General features: G+C 44.6%; 2 protein-coding genes and 1 long non-coding RNA gene across 5 annotated transcripts in view; 2 read left to right on the top strand and 1 right to left on the bottom strand.

The window, feature by feature from the left end:
* SH3BGRL (SH3 domain binding glutamate rich protein like) overlaps positions 1-7,748 on the top strand; it is a 31,437-nt gene extending 23,689 nt beyond the window's left edge. The window contains exons 3-4 of the mRNA XM_027645342.1: positions 2,716-2,796; positions 5,674-7,748. Coding sequence (XP_027501143.1) covers positions 2,716-2,796; positions 5,674-5,706 — 114 coding nt within the window. The 3' untranslated portion in view covers positions 5,707-7,748. The remainder of the gene's footprint in view (positions 1-2,715; positions 2,797-5,673) is intronic.
* A 1,700-nt stretch (positions 7,749-9,448) lies between these two features.
* LOC113947987 lies at positions 9,449-9,815 on the bottom strand. The gene is made up of 2 exons (XR_003527943.1): positions 9,699-9,815; positions 9,449-9,563 (listed from the first exon to the last, which is right to left on the bottom strand). It is a non-coding gene; the product is annotated as an uncharacterized LOC113947987 (long non-coding RNA).
* Positions 9,816-9,906: 91 nt separating this feature from the next.
* LOC113948143 (uncharacterized protein CXorf21-like) lies at positions 9,907-15,421 on the top strand. 3 transcript variants are annotated; one of them, XM_027645514.1, is made up of 2 exons: positions 9,907-9,934; positions 13,837-15,421. In XM_027645514.1, exon 2 carries the CDS (start codon positions 13,890-13,892, stop codon positions 14,817-14,819), a length of 930 nt encoding a protein of 309 aa, XP_027501315.1. In that variant the 5' UTR covers positions 9,907-9,934; positions 13,837-13,889; the 3' UTR covers positions 14,820-15,421. The 3 variants fall into 3 exon arrangements, with proteins under 3 accessions (XP_027501315.1, XP_027501314.1, XP_027501316.1); XM_027645513.1 differs by lacking the exon at positions 9,907-9,934 and adding an exon at positions 11,501-12,493; XM_027645515.1 differs by lacking the exon at positions 9,907-9,934 and adding an exon at positions 12,436-12,493 and having other exon boundaries at positions 13,843-15,421.
* Positions 15,422-17,312: the final 1,891 nt, after the last annotated feature.

Genomic DNA, 17,312 nt, shown 5'->3' on the forward strand with positions numbered 1-17,312 from the left:
GTCCCCATCCCCCTCCTCTTCCTCACTGTCTCCCCTGTCCCCATCCCACCCCTCTTCCTTACTGGCTCCCTGCCCCATCCCACCCCTCTTCTTCACTGTCTCCCTGCCCCATCCCACCCTTCCTCACTGTCTCCCTGCCCCATCCCACTCCTCTTCCTCACTGCCACAGCCTGTGCTTCGCTGCTGTGACCAGCAAGGCAGGGCTTGGCCAGCTGTACCCCTGTGAAGGGTGTGGAAGGTGTCAGACATTGCCCCTCTTCTCAGGCTTTTAATAATAATTGATTCTTGAATATTCCAGTTACACCATAAGAGAGGTTAAAATTTGGATCTCCTATTCAGATCTCCCCTTGCAGTGTATATATAATTTTTTTTCCTTGTGGTTTTTTTTCCCCTCCTACAGCTCTGAAAGTTCAGAGGTTTTTTTAATTCTCATGATTGTGAACTAACACCTCACAGAAACTGGCCCTGTTGCACCAACCTTGTGTTCTGTAGCAAGTTCAGAGATCTGTTCTGCCCAGGTGTGGATTCCAAATCATATAAAGTCATGTCTACCATGATAATAAATCAGTTTTCTTCTTGGGATCAGCTCTGTGTGCTGCTGGCAAAAGGAAGGCTGCTGTGGTCCACTTACTGCAGTGCCTTGCACAGATTAAAACTCATGTTGCAAACACAAATCCTACTGGTAATTATTTTAATGCTTGATCAAAAGTAAGCTGCCCTGCAGTACTTGTACTCAGCAGGCCATGCTTGAATGATTATTAGATTAACTGTTAGATTTATTTTTAAAACTTAATATGCTCTGAACAGAGCTCACAGTGTGCATTCCTCTGGTCCTTTTGAAGTCTGGTTCTGACCTGCAAAGTCTGTAAAGTCAGAACCTGCCAGTGCTGGACCTTTGTGAGGAGATTCTGTGGCTGCTAAAAGCAATTACTCGCAATTGTGCCAGGAATTTTTCTTGCTTGTAATAGAAGTAGAACTTGAAACAATATTCACAGAGAGCTATTGTACCCCTCAGCTCTCAGAATTTACGGACTGTGGTTATGACATGGAAAAAGGTTGGTTTGGAATGACAAATGTGAGGACAAATGTTAGCACAGATGCTTCTCATGCACCCCCACTGCACCCCAAGAGAGTTCTGAATACAGGAATTTTGGGGAGGGGTACAGGTACTTCACACCAATTTTTCATCCATAAAATTTTGCTTGATGTCACTTTGAATGTTTGAAGTTCAGTCAGTCTGTGCTGCTGGATTCAAGTTGCTCCAGTTCAGCTTCCAGGAAGGTAAAAGTTAATTCTGTGCCCAGAATTTGAACCTCTTTCTGTCTTTATCTGATGCCTCTCAAGCATGAACTTCCCTATTTGTTCCATCTGATGCAGCACAACTGGCAGAGGAAAGAGCAAATTGACTTTCCTGGCCCGTGCACAGCAGAGAGGCTGGAACTGGGGATGCTGTGCAGGTTGGCAGGAGCCCTGCTCCTCACTCCCAGGAATTCCTTTCCTGGGAGATGCAGTGGAACAGGCTGAAGGACTGTGCACCAGCAAGATAAACAGGCCCTTTGTTATCAAGCAGCCCCAGTCCTGTCAACGGAAGGACTTCAGGGAGGATTTACCATAATCATCCACATTTTTATCAAACTGGTACCCAAATGCTGTGTGTGCAAATGCAGCAATAATTTGCCATCCCTGGTCTCCAGGCAGCTGGAATTCTCTGCTCCCTGTACTTTGTTCTGTTCCAGCTGCAGCAGCCTCTCCTCGGAGCTGCCCCTCTCTGCAGTCTGCAAACAGCAGTTGCTGTTCCTTAGGCTGTTCCCCACCAGCCAGCCAGGAATCCAGAGCAGTGTGTGCTAAACAGCAGCTCTCCCAGACTCCAGCCTGAGACTGCTGCCTCGCCTTGGGCTCCCCAGCCAGGACTCCTGCATCCAAACATTCCTCAGGAAAGCTGGAGGAGGCTGGTGCTGTGCCACAGTTAAAAGGGAGAGCAGGAAGGTCACAGGGCAGATGTGTGCTGAGTGCAGGAGTCAGAGTGAGGGAATTCTGTGGTAACTCAGACAGCAGTGGGCTTGCACACACCTCCTGGGTTCCCTTGGTTGGGGTTTGGTATTCCTTCTTTTATTTAATTGTTTTTACCATAATTTCCCTGTGTGTGTGTTCAGGGCACCTATAGTGCCCTGTGAGCACAAGGAACAGTGCCACCCCTTTGCCTTCACTTGCACAGATCAATCCTGAGTGGGAAACATGGTGGGAAAGATGTACTCTTAGTGTAAAGGTTTCAGTTGAACTTCTGACAGGTTTAAGAGCTGGAGTCCCCGGTTGCACTGTTGCCATCACTGATCAGGAATTAGCAATGACATCTGGGGACAGCAGTGGTTGTGATGACAAGGTCCAGGCTCAGCCTCTCCTGCAGGAGGGACATCCACACCAGACCCAGTCACACCTGCCTTGGTATGGAGTCTGTGCCTCTGAGAAAGGCTGGAGCACCTCACAGCAACATCTTGTGGGGACAGAGAGGGAAATTCTCAGCTTGTCCCTTTCCACTGGAGCAGTGGGTGTGGTGTGGTGCCAGTGACACATACCTGAGGTGACACCGCGTTTGGCATTCGGCCACACGAGGCAGTTTGCCCGGTGAGAGTTGGGTGACACCCCAAGCTGATCTGAGGTCATTTCTGACAATTCATTCTTGTGTCTTTGTCCCCCTCCCTGACTCCCCTGGTGCAGGACTACGAGGCTTTCTTCGAGGCGCGGGAGAACAACGCGGTTTACGCGTTTTTAGGCTTGACTGCACCCCCTGGTTCAAAGGTAGGTGAACCTCAGAGTGAACCCCAGTCTGTGTCTTAGATCTTGTTCTCCTCTGCTCATAGTAGGGTGTGTTACCTGTGCTGTGGTTGGCCCAATCAACCTGTGAGATACTCAGTCTCCAGAGGCTTTCAGGCTTCAGCTTCAAAAGACGAGTTAATATTTGCACTGAGGAATGCATAAGAAATCTAGATGAAAAAAACGGTCACAAAACCAAAGAATGTTTTCAGTTCAGTGAAAAAATTTAATTCATGTGAAATTTTGATGAGATTTTTGTACTAGAAAATCCCTTGAAACCAGAGGCACTGTTTCTGAAATAACATGGTCTTGCTTCAGAGTTATTTTTTTCCTCCAGCTTGTTATCCAAGGCTTGTTTTCCTTTGCCAATTACAAACTGGGCTGCTGCTTTGCAGATGCAATGGGCTGGAATTCTCCTTTTGATTTTGATAGGATAGGACAAGCCTGCTTTATACGTTTCACTTGACAGCAGCAGGATCCTCCAGGTCACTTCCAGCGTTCTTGTTCCAGTGGATAAACACGCCGCTTCCTTTCAGCTTTACTCAAGTACGAGTCGAAGGTCGTGCTGTGCACATCACCAAGAGACCTAATTTTAAGGGTGGATGGTGACCCATCAGCAGTGAGACCTGCAGGTTGTGGGCCAGACTGAAGTAGTTTAGGGAGCCAAACTAATTTCCAGCAATAACTCCGCTGACGGGAATGGTGCGAGGACGAAAAGCTGCCTCGTGCAGAGAGCAAAGCCTGGGATCTGTGCCCCAGCGTCACACGCTGCCCTCTGCACACAGTCCTGGGAATCTCAGGGAAGTTCCTTGGAACAGCTGCACAGCAGAGCGTGCAGGATGGAGCCAAGGAGGGAGGAAGCAGACTGTGGGATGCAGGGAAGCTCGTGCCCTACCCCTGGGAAGTGCAGTGGTACCGGAGAGCAGCTGCTGCCATAACAAATCAGGTCACCTGTCTCCGTAAGGTGCGTGAGCATCGCTGCTCCCCGGCCCTGCTGGCTGGCAGAGCACACAGCAGGGTAGCAGTGCTCTGACTCTGTCCTAAGGGATGCTCCAATTCAGCCCTCACCTAAGGAAAAGGTGAATTTAAACCAGGAGGAATAGAACACACTTGTGCTCTGCTGAATTTCCATGTAGCGTTGGGCTGAGGATGATAAAGAACCTTTGCAGAAGTGACCTTTACTCCCCTGCATCCTGCTCTTGGGCTGACTCTGGGAATCCCTCCCACAGTTAGGATGTACAACCAAACCGATTTCCTGCTGCTGAGGAGGAGACAAGGATGTGCAGATGCTGAAATTGGAATTTACAGTGTAGCTGGGCAAAGCTAGGATACAACACTAGGGAATGGCATTGCATCTGCATAAAATGGAAGGAGTCTGGGATCAGCCTGTGTGTGATTGGAAGGAGGGTCTTGGCAGGAAACCTCCATTCAATGCCATTATGAGATATTTCAGAAGTTAGTTGACGCTGAATGCAAAGGTTTCATATAAATGCTAAACAGGAACGGCTCAGAAGTGAGCATGGAAAATCCAAGTAACTGCTTTCTGAGCCTTGGTGATTTGGTTTGTGCTTTGGGCACTGAGAGTCCAATTGGATCTACAAACCCTGGGAAAGGCTGGCATTGAATTGATCATAAATATCCCTTTTTTGATTTTATAGGGAGAGGAATTTGTGAATCAAAGGCTGTGTTTAAATATTTCTTTATTAAGGATTTAAGGACTGAGAAGATGCTCAGTGAGGGGCCTAGAGAGAGAAATAAGGAAAGGTGTGAGAGAGGGACAGTGTCAAAGCTGGAAAGCTGAGCCTCTCCCAGGTAAATTGCAGGACCACACCCAAGGAAATGGAGTTTGACCTTCAAGAAAAATAGGTCAGCAGGTTCTTCGAGTTAATTGTACCCAAGTTCCTGGGGATGAGGGAAATACCTCTCCAGGAATCCTCTCCAGCTCTCCACTGCCTGTTCTGAAGAGAAGTCCTTTGTCTTGCAAAAAAAAAAAAAAAAAGTGAGGTGTCACTATTGCAGTGCCCAGGACTGGGTAATGGAGTTATTACAAAGCCAAGGGAACTGATCCTCCTTCCTACCATTCAAAGAACCACTTGTCTTTCAGAAAGTATCAAACACCCTGCTTTTTTCCAGGCTGTGTAGTTCTTTTTGATCTTCCCCATATTCTTCACCTGTCTTTTGTGCCCCAGAGGCACAGGGTGTCCCTGCAGGAGCAGGGGGTGCCCGATGCCATCCCCATGCACGGCCAGCGGAGCAGAGCACGCTCCTGGAGCGCTCCCACGGCCCCAGTTCAAAGGCAGGATGAGGGCAGACAGCCAGGAAAACCACAGTGATCCACCACCTCCAGGATAAGGGAGAGCTGCGTGGGACTTGCTGCAGGCTGGGCTCACCCACTGGGTCCCCTCTCTTGAAAATCTTACAGACTTCTTGGAAATGGTTCAGCAGTGCTGGCTCCTGGTAACAATGGTATTGTTGAGTCTGTTAGTTCAATGCAGTCACAAAAGCAAACAGCTCCATTACATAAAGGTTGAGTTTGGCAGATGTTGAACTTTATCCTTGCAAATAAACCAGGCTGTCCCCAGTGAGGTGCTGCACTGAGGGCACTGGGACTGGAATTCTCTTTGTAGGCCCTGTTGCTGCTAACAGGTCATTAAATTATTCTGCAGCCAAAAGTGCACTTGGAGAAACCATCCAGAAGGAAATTTCTTTTGTATTTCTCCTGTTGTCGTTCTGTTCCCATTTGTGATCACTTTAAAAAGGCTGAAAGACACCTGAAAAATGCAGGTTATTGTTTTATTATGTTCCTTCTGAACATACTGAGAAAGTCCTAATAATCTGTGTAATTCTCTTTTGCTGTTTCAGGAAGCTGAAGCACTGGCCAAGCAGCAAGCGTGAATTTCAACTGCCTTAAATTTGTCTGTAAAGGGAATTTCCACAGCTTTTTATAAAATAGTCCAACTGTCTCTGCTTCAAGAAATGTAGATGTGATTTCTAACATTGATTGGTGCTTGCAGCATTCACTGTACGTAACCCAAACTGAACACAAGTGGAGATGGGAACTCGAGGTGGGGAGCAGGAGTGGGTTGGGATGGGTTGGAGGCTGAGGAAGCCCAAGCAATCAGACATGAATGATTTCACTTAGTTTAAACTGGCCTGGCAATTCGTGCATTTTGTGGAAACTGAAAAAGAAACTATTTTAGTACTAAAAATGCAGGTGGGTTTTACCCAGAGATCCAACTATTTAAACAGCATCTAAAACCTCGTCAGATACTAATTCAGTGCCTGAGTTGCCTCAAAACCGTTACTGAATTACACAGTAATTTTTCAGTGTCTTTCCTGGTTTCAGATGGAATTGTAGGTGGTACTGTGTAGTATAACCATTGTAGTTGCTTTGGAAAGTTGTGTTTGTTCTTTTGTAGAATGGCTATTTAAGGTTTGTATTGTTACACACTGTACAGATGATAAAACCCCAACGAACCCGTGTATTTCTCATTGAAACGATCCGTGTGGGCTCCTTTAACAAAAAGGGATTTGGGCCATGGACACAAGTCCCTCACAGCTGCCTAAGCACGAGTGATGACACATCTGGGGGCAAGACTCAATGTTGCAAACAAGCCAAAACGGCCAGAAATGGCATTTCCTTACCTGTGTAAGGGTGAAAGCCTTTAATGTATTTCTCTACAAAAATTCCAGTTCACACTGCTTAGAGCATTAAACATCTCACTGCATGTTCAAGTAGCCATTAGGTTCATATAGTATTTTTTCAAACGAGGAAATAAATGTTTGAATAGGAAAAACTATTATAATTAAGCAAGACTTCTTTTTTTAAGGTTTAAAAACTTCTTTTCTCCGTTGTTATTGCCATATCACAAAGCTAATACAGGAGTTGCAGATCTGTCAAAGTGTCTTGTACTGGTGAATTTACCACGTGCAATATTGACCTGTGTGTTCTCCCAGTGCTCAGGAGGGAGCCTCTTATTCCTGGCCATATTTTAATTCCTGATTTATGTTTTGGGGAGCCTGGGAGGCAGTTTGAAGCTTGTGCTTACAAAAGCACCACAGTATCACAAGGCAGAGGGATGGATGGATTTTGCCTTACCTTAAAGAAAACACACACAATTGTCCTTTTTTATTAACAGGCTTTATCAGGAATTACTGAAATCCTGTGAAATTTAAGATCTCTTGGAAGTAGAAGTTTGGTTACATTTTAAATCCAGCATCAGATTTTTCTTGTTTACTATGATTTCATCTTTCTGAATGAGGTGATTTTTCTTTCTTAATATTGGCTTAAACTTTCTCCGTGACTGAACTCCTGGTCAGGTTTTTGGGAACTATGGAATACTAAGTAAGTGGGATTTGACACACAAGTCTCTGTACCCACACCAGCTTGCTGTGTTTTCCTGGGCAAGTTTGGTGAATTACAGCCATTATTTTGGAGAAGCTGTAATTAAAACTCGCTGCCAAATTCTGTCAGTTCAGCGACCCAAAACATTCAGAAACGAGGTCAATCTCTGTCTCAACGGTCAAGAAAATTGCCAAGTTTAAGAAAGCAAAGTCACTCCCCTCGTCTGTCCCCCCCCTGCCATATGGGAGCGTTCAAACTGTATCAGCATTCCTAAGCCAGCTCTGGGAGCCAGGCTGAATTATTCCTTTGTCTGGGGAACAAGGCACCAACACAAACTGAAAATACCGAAAATCTCTTTGTGGTGTGTGTAAAACTTGAGTTTTTTGATGCAGATCTCTTGCATGACTTTAGGAGTGCCAGGAATCTGTTACCTCTGTGCTGTATTTCTGTTTCCATGGGTGCAAGAACTGAATTTGTTCCTTTCTTTCTTATTTTTTTCCTCTGTAGAGGGCAGGCATTGAGGATTTAAGCTGTATATTAACCGTTCCTGTATCATTCCAATAAAATTGTTTTAGAAAGCTTTCTCACACCATCGGCCTGTTTGCATGTTTTGTTCACGGTTTGAAGTTTTAGGTTGGAGGAAGAAGAGTTTTCAGATGGAAATTGTGCTTTTGAAAAGTTCAGGATTCATACAAGGTGAACATCACTAATCCACCGCTGCTGTGGGCGAATCTGCTGGCTTGGATCTCTCACCTGTTGCCAGTAATGGGTTTTAATTGCTAAATGGGATTTAATTTCAGATACATCTCCCCAAAACTGTCTGTAAGGTTTGAGGTTTTTCCCTTATTAACTCATTTCCCGCTCGTTCCCCAAGGCAGGCACAAGTTGGAAGCAGCCTAGGCAGCAGCTGCATCCCAAGCCCAGAGAGCTCTCCCAACCCTCTCCCTGCTCTTTTACAAACCATAATTAATTAGCTTTATGCTGCTCACAGCAGGGAACTGTGGTATTTAATATTTGTGTTGCCACAGAGCAGTGCAGGAAAGATTTTAAACTAAAACTGTTTTTTTTACCTTCCCTGTTTGCCTGGTACATCAGCAGGTACCCCCTCGGCTTTGCACCACCTGGAAGATCTGCAGAGCTACAGGAATCCCATTCTCAGCTCTAAACAGCCCTGGGATTTGCCCAGATCCCAGACTTCAATTCACATCCTCTGGAGGAAACCAATAACCTGATTTTTTAAGGAGTTTTGTGAGTTTTACAAGATCAGCTTCTTTCTGTGTGAACAACAACAGCCCAACCAGGAACTCTCAGTCACACTGATGCCTTTTCAAGGTGATTATTGCTTGTCTCTCACACTTGCTCTTCTTCAGTGTCTTAAAAACGGTCCATAAGATGGGAAAAGGGCTTTGGATGCCATTTCTAAATTGCAATGAATCCCATTTCCTTCCCCTGTGTATCCACTTGTCTTGTACAACCCACAAAAAAAAAAAAAAATCACTGGTTTTCTTCTTTGTTTATAAAACATCTTAAAAACCCAATTGTTGCTCATTAATGTAAAGCTCAATACAAAATAGTTTTCCAGAATCTGTTTGGAAACCCAAGCTCTGTGTGTGCATACAATGTGCCCTTCACTTGCTGTTCAGGTTCCAGTGGTGTGTGCTGTGCTGCAATAATAAACTTTTCTACCAGTTCCTGTGGGATTTTATTAATTTCTCATATCCTCAGTCTCTATGCCATGGAAAGTTCTGGAACATCTGATTATATCCCTCAGCTCACGTTGTATCCATTTCATGGGAGGGTTTGTGTTCTGCCTACTCTGTACCTACACGTAATAATCCACTCCACAAATAAATCATATCTTTTATTGTTTTTTTCCTGCAGAAATACTCTGTGATTTATCCATATTACGTGATCTTGGTAGAATGTTTTAGATTGAAAAGTTCACTATGAAAATTTTGAAGTTTATCATTAAAAATTTGGACTGAATGGGTAAACTTTTAGAAGTGCAAAAGGATTCTGAAAGTCCAAGTGATGAAGTAGAAATTGCTGTGTTACTACTGAGCACAGTGCTGCTGTGAGTACTGAGTATCCAAAATCCAGGCATTTAGTACAAAATACATTTATTTAGTGCATTGTATTCATGACATATCAAAATTGGTCGTGTATATACTGTACTAGCAATATGTAGTAATTCCTTATATATGTTAATTTTATATATAATATACACACAATATAGCAATATATAGTGATTTCTTATATATGTTAATTTAATATATATACACACACACGATATAGCAATATATAATATTTCTTTATAGTAATCCTTCTCTCACAAGTTGGCTTATTGAAGATATCATCAGGAACCTGGCGATTTCTTCATTTTAAGTCGCTTGGTGTTTCAAAATCCCTAAATAAAAGGAAAACGGCACATCATTAATACAACGTGAGCAGCACTAGAACTCCCAGTTCTTTTCTGAACCCTTTCCCCTGCACGCAGAGCAGGTTATTTTGTGTTTATACAACCCGAAGTTATCGGACACACGTTTTATAACGGGGAGCATCCATGGAATCCATGAGTTTATCCGTGGAATCCCCGAGCTCCGGGTCCTGCCCGGCCCCGCCGGGAGGGGCCGCAATGGCGCCCGCGGCCCCTCAGCGGTGCCGCCGCCGCGCGCCGTTGCTGCGGCAACCGGCAGCCACTCAGCGGCCGGGCCGGGCCTGCCCCGCCTTCCCATTGGGCGAGGTCACCGTCCGTCAGCGCGAATTCCCGCCCCCCAGGTACTTAAGCCTCGGGGGGCCGCGGTGGCTCAGGGTGGTGGTGTGTGAGAGTTGGTGGTGCTTTCACAGGTCTCCATTGCAGCCGCCGCTGCCTGTGCCCCCCGGGCTTCCCCATGCCCTCCGCTCGCTGCTGTGTGGGGAAAATGGGCGGTTTTCTATTAATAAAGCCCTGCCCTGTGTCAGCAGCGCGGGGCTGAGCTCACCTGAGGGCGGGCAGGGGCTGCTCTGCGGCGGGTGTTTGAGGGCTCGGTTGGGCTGCTCGGGGGAAGAGCTGGGGGTTTAAATCCAAACTAAAGGACTTGCGGCAGCTGTGCTCGGAAAAGCAAACAAACAAAAAAACCCACAAAACAATTAAAACAGTCAGTGTCTGTTTCATGTTTTTATGCATGTGAAATACACAGGCTGTGCTGAAAAAGAGGACTTTGCTTACATGCAACCATAGTTGTGTAACATAAATGTGTGTGGTAACATACCATGCTGTAATATTTATCTTGGGCATATGTGTGTGTATATATATATATATGTCTTTTTCATATATTCCACAGCTGGTGAATGGTACAGTAGTTTTTTTACCTCTGTATTCTGACATCCTTACCTTGCTGTTTCTCCCAACTGTGCTCAGCTTCTGAAATAACTTTGGTTCTGGTTTTATTTTTTGTCAATAAAAGGGCATTTCTTTTTGATGGAATTGATAGAAATGCATTGATTTTCTTGGATGTTGGTGCATTTAACCCCTGAATCCCAGAATACTTTGAGTTGGAAGGGACCTTTAAAGCCCATCTCATTCTACCACTTGCCATGGCAGGGACACCTTCACTAGACCAGGTTGCTGACACTGCAACTGGAATGGGAGGTGATTTGGTTTTAATCACACAAGGTGAATTATCTGACTTGGTTTCTTTGTCTCTGTTACTTTTGTGTTTTGTTGAAACAGCTGCACGAAAATTCCAGCTGCAGCTGGCACTCATTACAAGCTCAGCAAGGTTTTAAACTACTTGGAATTTGAACCACCCTGGTTCCTGCCCCCCAAGACTCTGAGCAGTGGCTCTGCTGAAGTCCCAACCAAGCCTTCTGTGCAGAATGTAAAATGATTAAATATGAAGTAATTTTAAACAGCTTTTAAATGGGAAATGGCTCTTATGTAAATTCAGTGGGAATAAAAATAGCTGTAATTCTGCCTCCACAAAAAGTGGGGATTTTTTTGAAATAGAGGTGAAAAGGAAGGAACAGGAATAATTTTAGAGACTCCCTTGGACCTAAATGGCCAGAGTTACTTCAGACCTTACATTAATTAATTTCTAAGGCACAACATGGCTTCCCACTGCCAGAGGGCAGAGTTAGATGGGATATTGGGAAGGAATTCTTGGCTGAGAGGGTGGTGAGGCCCTGGCACAGGTTGCCCAGAGAAGCTGTGGCTGCCCCTGGATCCCTGGAAGTGTCCAAGGCCCAGTTAGATGGGGCTTGGAGCAACATGGTCTAGTGGAAGGTGTCCCTGCCCATGGCAGGGAGTGGGACTGGATGATCTTTGAGGTCCTTGGATCCCCAGCCATCTGGTATGAACATTATTTTACTACCAAAACATATTGTGTGATGGGTTGCAGTCAATATGCTGCTGTAAGGTTATCTTGACACTCCAGTTTTATTCTATATTTGTGTCTTGCCCTTGCCATTAAACAGTGTCATTTTAGGATCTTTTGTCTAGTACTTGGATGAGATTCAGCTTCTGATTTATTGGGGTTTTTTTGTCTTCTGAGTAAAAGGAAATTTAGAAAAGGCATCAAGAGAAAACTGTGCAGACTATGTATGGACTGGATGTTGTGCTGAGCAGTGGGATGGCTCAGTGCTTGACCTCAGCTTCAGCTTGAAAAGGACACACTAAAACCCCCATGGAGGAACCTCAGACGTGCCATTGAGCCAGAGGCAATTTTTGAGCCCAGAAAAAGTGGGTTTGGTTGAAGAGCGACCTGATTGCCCACAGCTGTCCCATGGCTGTTGCTTTCACAGATCCTCATATTTGTGTGTTATAAACACGGCGTATTTCATCAAAATCTTGATGACATGAAGTTGTCAAATTCTTTCCCATCAGCAGGACGTCACAAGAGTCTAAATTTAGCTGTATCTCCGAAGGGGAAGTGGTGTGAATAGCACAGTAAGTCAGCTGGGTGGTGGAGCAACGCTCAACTCAACGTGTCAATGGACACGTCTGGTGGAATTTGGTTCCAGTTTCGACCAGCACAGCCCCTCTGATCCCTCCCTGTGCCCTATTATGGCAGTCCCAGCTCGCTGGCATCACACCGCGGTCGGAAATCTCTCAGCCCAGTTTCCAACATCCTCTTTGAGGCTGGGCCTCCCTTTGTGTTCAAATCCCGCACCCTTTCCCGCTCGGATCGCTTCTGTTTTTACAGGGAACAAAAAATGGGGAAGCACATCATGTGTGTGTCAGGCTCTTTGCTCACAGAGAGCAGTGAAGGAGGAGTATGTAAGAGTCTGTCCTCCCCCAGCAGCTGGAGTGGGACAGCTCTGGGCTCAGGGAAATCACCTCAGACCCCACTGGGCTTGGTAAGTTGGGCTTTTTGTGCCTTGCTTTTTCCCTTATGCTTTATCCTAGAGGGCAGGAGCCACTTATTTCATTTGAAACAGAGCAGTTTTGTTAAATTACCCTATTTCAGCTCTGCATGAGCATTTTCAAACCAATAAACCAAAATTTATTAGCAGGGAAGGAGCTGGGTACCTCGAGGTCTTACAGACCAGGGTAAGGACCTGGTTACACATCCTAGGAGGAACACAGCATTCCAAATTCCAGTGACCTTCAGCAAGATTTAAATTGCCAAGTATTCTCCTCTTTTTGGAAAATGGTTTTCTGCCTGAAGTGCTTCAGAATGTCTTGTCCAGCTTTTTGCATGTGTAAATGATACAGTAGATAACCAGTGATGCTGATGTAGCCAAGTGTGCTTTGGCCTCAAAATTCCAGGGTTCCCTTCAGCTCCAGGGAGGAACTCATGCCAGTCAAGCTAAAACAACCCCCCAAAAGAAAAAAAACATTTCAAACCATGAGCACACTATGGGGGTGTGAATGTACTTGAATTATGCAGAGATTCAAAAGATATTTGAAGGATAGAATGATTTTCTTGTGTTCATCTTTCCCATCCCTCCACAAGGGGAGTGGTGATGATCTTCTCCTTGGTGAGTTCAGATCTGACTTTAAAAGTGAAGGTTCCCATTGATTTTAACAGTAAGTGAATTGAGAAGGAATGATAAGGAATCATTAAATGTAGATTATTTTGAGACACTTTTCACTACTTATCACTTCACTATCGGGGAAGACAAATTAACTGTGTCTTTTAAATTCATCACTAAGAGGGACTCTAAACACCTCTGTCCAGCAGCTCTGTGAGCTGCATTTTGGGTGCATTTTTATTATACTTGCAGACCTCTCAGCATCTTTTGAAGCTCCTTGGTACCTCACAGGAGGGCTCAAGTCAGAAACAACCTCCAAATCTGAATTTGCTCTTTATATCCTTCCTGTGTCACTTCTTTAGCTCTTAGAAATTGTTGTCTTTCCATGGAAAACATTGATTTGCAACTGATGATGGTGACACAGACAAGTAAGATGAATTTGCTGATTTTTACAGCTTATAAGTACTAAGTGTCTCAAGTAGCCATGATGCAGGAGAGACCTGGAAACAGAATGGATATTACAGATGAAAAGCCGTTTAATGCCCTCCCTTTGTCTTCAGAATGATTTTTGTGGGTATGGTAAAGAAGTGAAAAGAGGAAAAGCATGTAGTTTAATGTTTGCTAAAAATAAATACTCTCGAGAAAAAAATAAAGAGAAAAATCACAATATTTATTAAATATGTTGTAATTATTATTATTATTATTATTCTCTGCCTGTCTTTCAGTCCCAGGGCTCCATGGAACTCTGGTGATCAGGCTGTTACTCCCACTTGTCCTCATGTTGGCAGAAGGCATCTTAATGAGGCTCATCTATAAAGAAAGCTGTCATCAAGATAAGCCTCAGAAATCCCCTGCATCCCAAAAGGCTAAAGAGGGAATCTGGAGACAGAAACTTGTAGACATCCCAAAAATCAAAGGCTTTGCTGATGGATGCGAGAAGCGGGATGAGATCTCTGCTCGAAGCAGCAAAACAGAACCCGGGAGCGGCCCTGGCTGGGGATCCAGAGAAAGGGAACCTGCAAAAGATCAGGAAATGCAGGTTAAAGGACCTGTATCCCCAGCTTTACGCATCCCCAGGAGAGGCCAAAGCCTAGACCAGCTGGATTTGTACAGATCCTGGCCATGCAACAGCATTTACCAGAACTATCCCGACCTGCAGATCGGGGGGGATCATGTGGGGGAACACACGTGTGACTCGGGCTGTGTCCTGGACCACGTGTGTGATGAACTTCCTGATGGCCCTGTCCTGCTGTCCATAGATATTCCCCTGGGCCAGTCCCCTCCCTGGGAGCATCCCGAAAAGCCCAGTGTGACCTCCCTGTCTGGGCATGAAGCTGGAGCTGCAGAGAGGAGTATTGTGCTCTCTGAGGAGCCTCTTTCCAACTCCACGCTCAACAAGTACATGGAAACCAAGGTGGCAGAGCTCTACAAGCAGTTTTTTGAAGAAAGCCTGGCCAGGTGTGGCTCTGTAACAAACCTCCTGACCTGCAGCTGGCTGAGGAACAGCTTGGAGCAGATAAGCTTCCAGATCTCCCAGGAGCAGAACATAGAAGCCTCCAAGGCCAGAGGAGCCCTCCTGCACTCGCTGGCTTTGTTGAGTTGGCGAAACGCTCCCAACAGGAACAGCTCAGAGTTCAGCACCCCAAACCTGCAGATCTCCAACCCAGCGGGGGTGAAACGGAGCTGCAGGGTGCAGTTCCCATCCTGACTGAGCTGGGCTGAAGGGATGGATGGCATTAGGGTTCGAATATTTCACTCCAGGGATGAGCTTGGGAAGTGGGAACATTTACACACTACACTTTTTCAAATCAGTGTTTTAAGGCTTAAACCGTAGGGGAAGTAAAAGTCACTGGTTTCTTTTTTCTAATACAGAATTTGAAATTAATTTCTCTCTGAAATACTAGTTAATCATGGTTTTATAGTGTCTATAGAATCATAAATTCATCAAGGTTGGAAACAACCACTAAGATCAAGTCCAACCATCATCCCAGCACCACCATGTCCCTGAGTGCCTCATCAACATATAAAACTGTTTAATTTTTGGCAAAATCAGCAAGCAAAAATGACTGCAGCATTCCTGAAACAGCAGTGCAAGGTTCCTGCATCTTTGGAAATTTAAATGCAGATTTTGATATGGAAATCCTGTTACTTTCAAACTCATTTTCTTCCCTTTCTCTTACTTCTCAGTAAGTATGGAAATGAATCATTGTGTCACCATTGTAAAATGAGAAATGAATTGGAATGTTACCTGCCCTGCAGGAGTTTTTTTCTAGTAAAGAACATTTTTTGTTGTTGTGTTTTGGGGTTTTTTTGCCTGTGGTTTTGTTTGTTTGTTTTAATCCAGCATCTTTATTTGTTGGGAGTTTCTTAAAATCATCTCTGAGCTGAAAGAAAATACCAACAGGGTTGAAAGAGCATTGAGAAGATCTGAATTCACAAGGGATTCACCTTGAAGCTCCTAATTCAAATAATATAACTTATTAATTAGTGGCATTTACTGTAATAGAAGCTGTATGATGGAGCTTAGAGTTAAAATTGGGCCTGTTTTGGTCTGTCCAGGGATGGGAATTTGCAGATTAAAAGAATATGGACCCTTAATAATTAATTTCCCTCAGCTGCCTTCTCAAATCTGATTCCTGCTCTTGCTCTCATCTTGAAACCCCAACTTCCAATTTTTCATGTTATTTTTTAAACAGCCTTCACCCTGAGGCAGACTTTGCCATGGTGTCACTGTGGTAGGATGAGCATTTTCAGATGGAGGAAAGAAAAGAGGAATGGCTGGAGTTTGGTTGGAGGAGAAGCTGCTCCTGAGGGAAAAGTGATCTGGGTGGCCAAAGTAAGAACTTCTCTCTCGTGAGTAAAATGACAGGCAAAGACAATTCCCACTGAGAAAATAATTCCATAAAATTAGACTCATACACATCCAAGACCTAACTGATCATTGCCCGATCAACAATTCCCATTTTCTACTAACTCTAATACTATATCTAGTCCTTGTTTTCCAAGAGGATGACAAGGAAAAGGATGACTTGCTTCACCATGGCTTGCCCTCATTCCACATGTGCCTCATGAATGCCCTTCTCAGCATTCCAAATCAAGTCAGGAGTCCTTAGCAAGAGGCCAGATGACTTCATTAAACTCCAGAGCAGTCCACGGTGGGCAGAACTCCTAAGTTTTCCTTAGGAGAGAGAATAAATTAACCGAGGGTGAGGAGGAAAACATTCTGAAGGGCACCAGTAAACCAAGGGTTTGCAGCTAACTGGAGAAAAAAGTGCTCCCTGGCATTTGAGCTGCCTTTGGTTCCCCCTGGGATCTGTTTATAGTTCAAACCAAAGTCTGGAAAGACGTTAATTGCACGAGGTTCTTCCTCAGGAAGTGAGAAAGTCGGAGGTTAATCCTGAGGCCCACCCAGGCCGTGGTTGTTTTCTGTCCTTCCCCGGGCTGAGAAATGCGTTGGAGAACCCCCGCTTCGCTCTGCTGGTTCCCTGAGAGCCAGCCCTTGGTGTTAAAGTCAACAGGTCATCATCAGCTGTTTCAGTGGGAGAATCCCTGATGGATCTGCTGCTCCATTGCCGTGGCAGAAATGGAGCAGCAGAGAAGAACACGGACATCAAAAATGAGTGTTTGGCACAACCTGAGGTTACTGGGGAGCTCCGTCCATCCCGTCCCTTCTCAGGGTCAGGTTCAGAGCTTGTTTTTTTAATTAGTTTTGTCAAATATGTGGACAATTTTAGCTGGAATGAAAAGGAAACAACACAACAGCAGCGTTTTGAGGAAGATTAAGTAATTTATGTGGCCGTTTAGCACTATGATCCGTGTTTTCACAGCGCAGTGAAGGTGTAGAGAAATACACTTGGTTAATGTAAAGCACCACAGACTGTATTTTTGTACTGATTTTATGTAGTTTTGTCCATGGGAAAATGTCATCCATGTGCTCTTTCCACCCAACATTTGTGACTCTGGTTTAATCCAAAATTTAACTTCTCCAAATTAACTTCTCCTCATAGAAAGAAAGATATCTGAGATGTCACTGCAGAGTACATTTTAGGAGCAAAATCTGGTCATTTCAGGAAAGATGAGGCAAATCCATTTATTACTCACTCAAATACTATTTTTATTTACATTTTATTTTAATTGACATGTTGCAATCCATTATATGCCTTGGATTTATTTATATTTGAAAGATGCTGAGCCCCATTCT

Source organism: Corapipo altera, unplaced genomic scaffold, assembly GCF_003945725.1.
Source record: "Corapipo altera isolate COAL_440 unplaced genomic scaffold, ASM394572v1 65, whole genome shotgun sequence".
Taxonomy (NCBI): Eukaryota; Metazoa; Chordata; class Aves; order Passeriformes; family Pipridae; genus Corapipo; species Corapipo altera.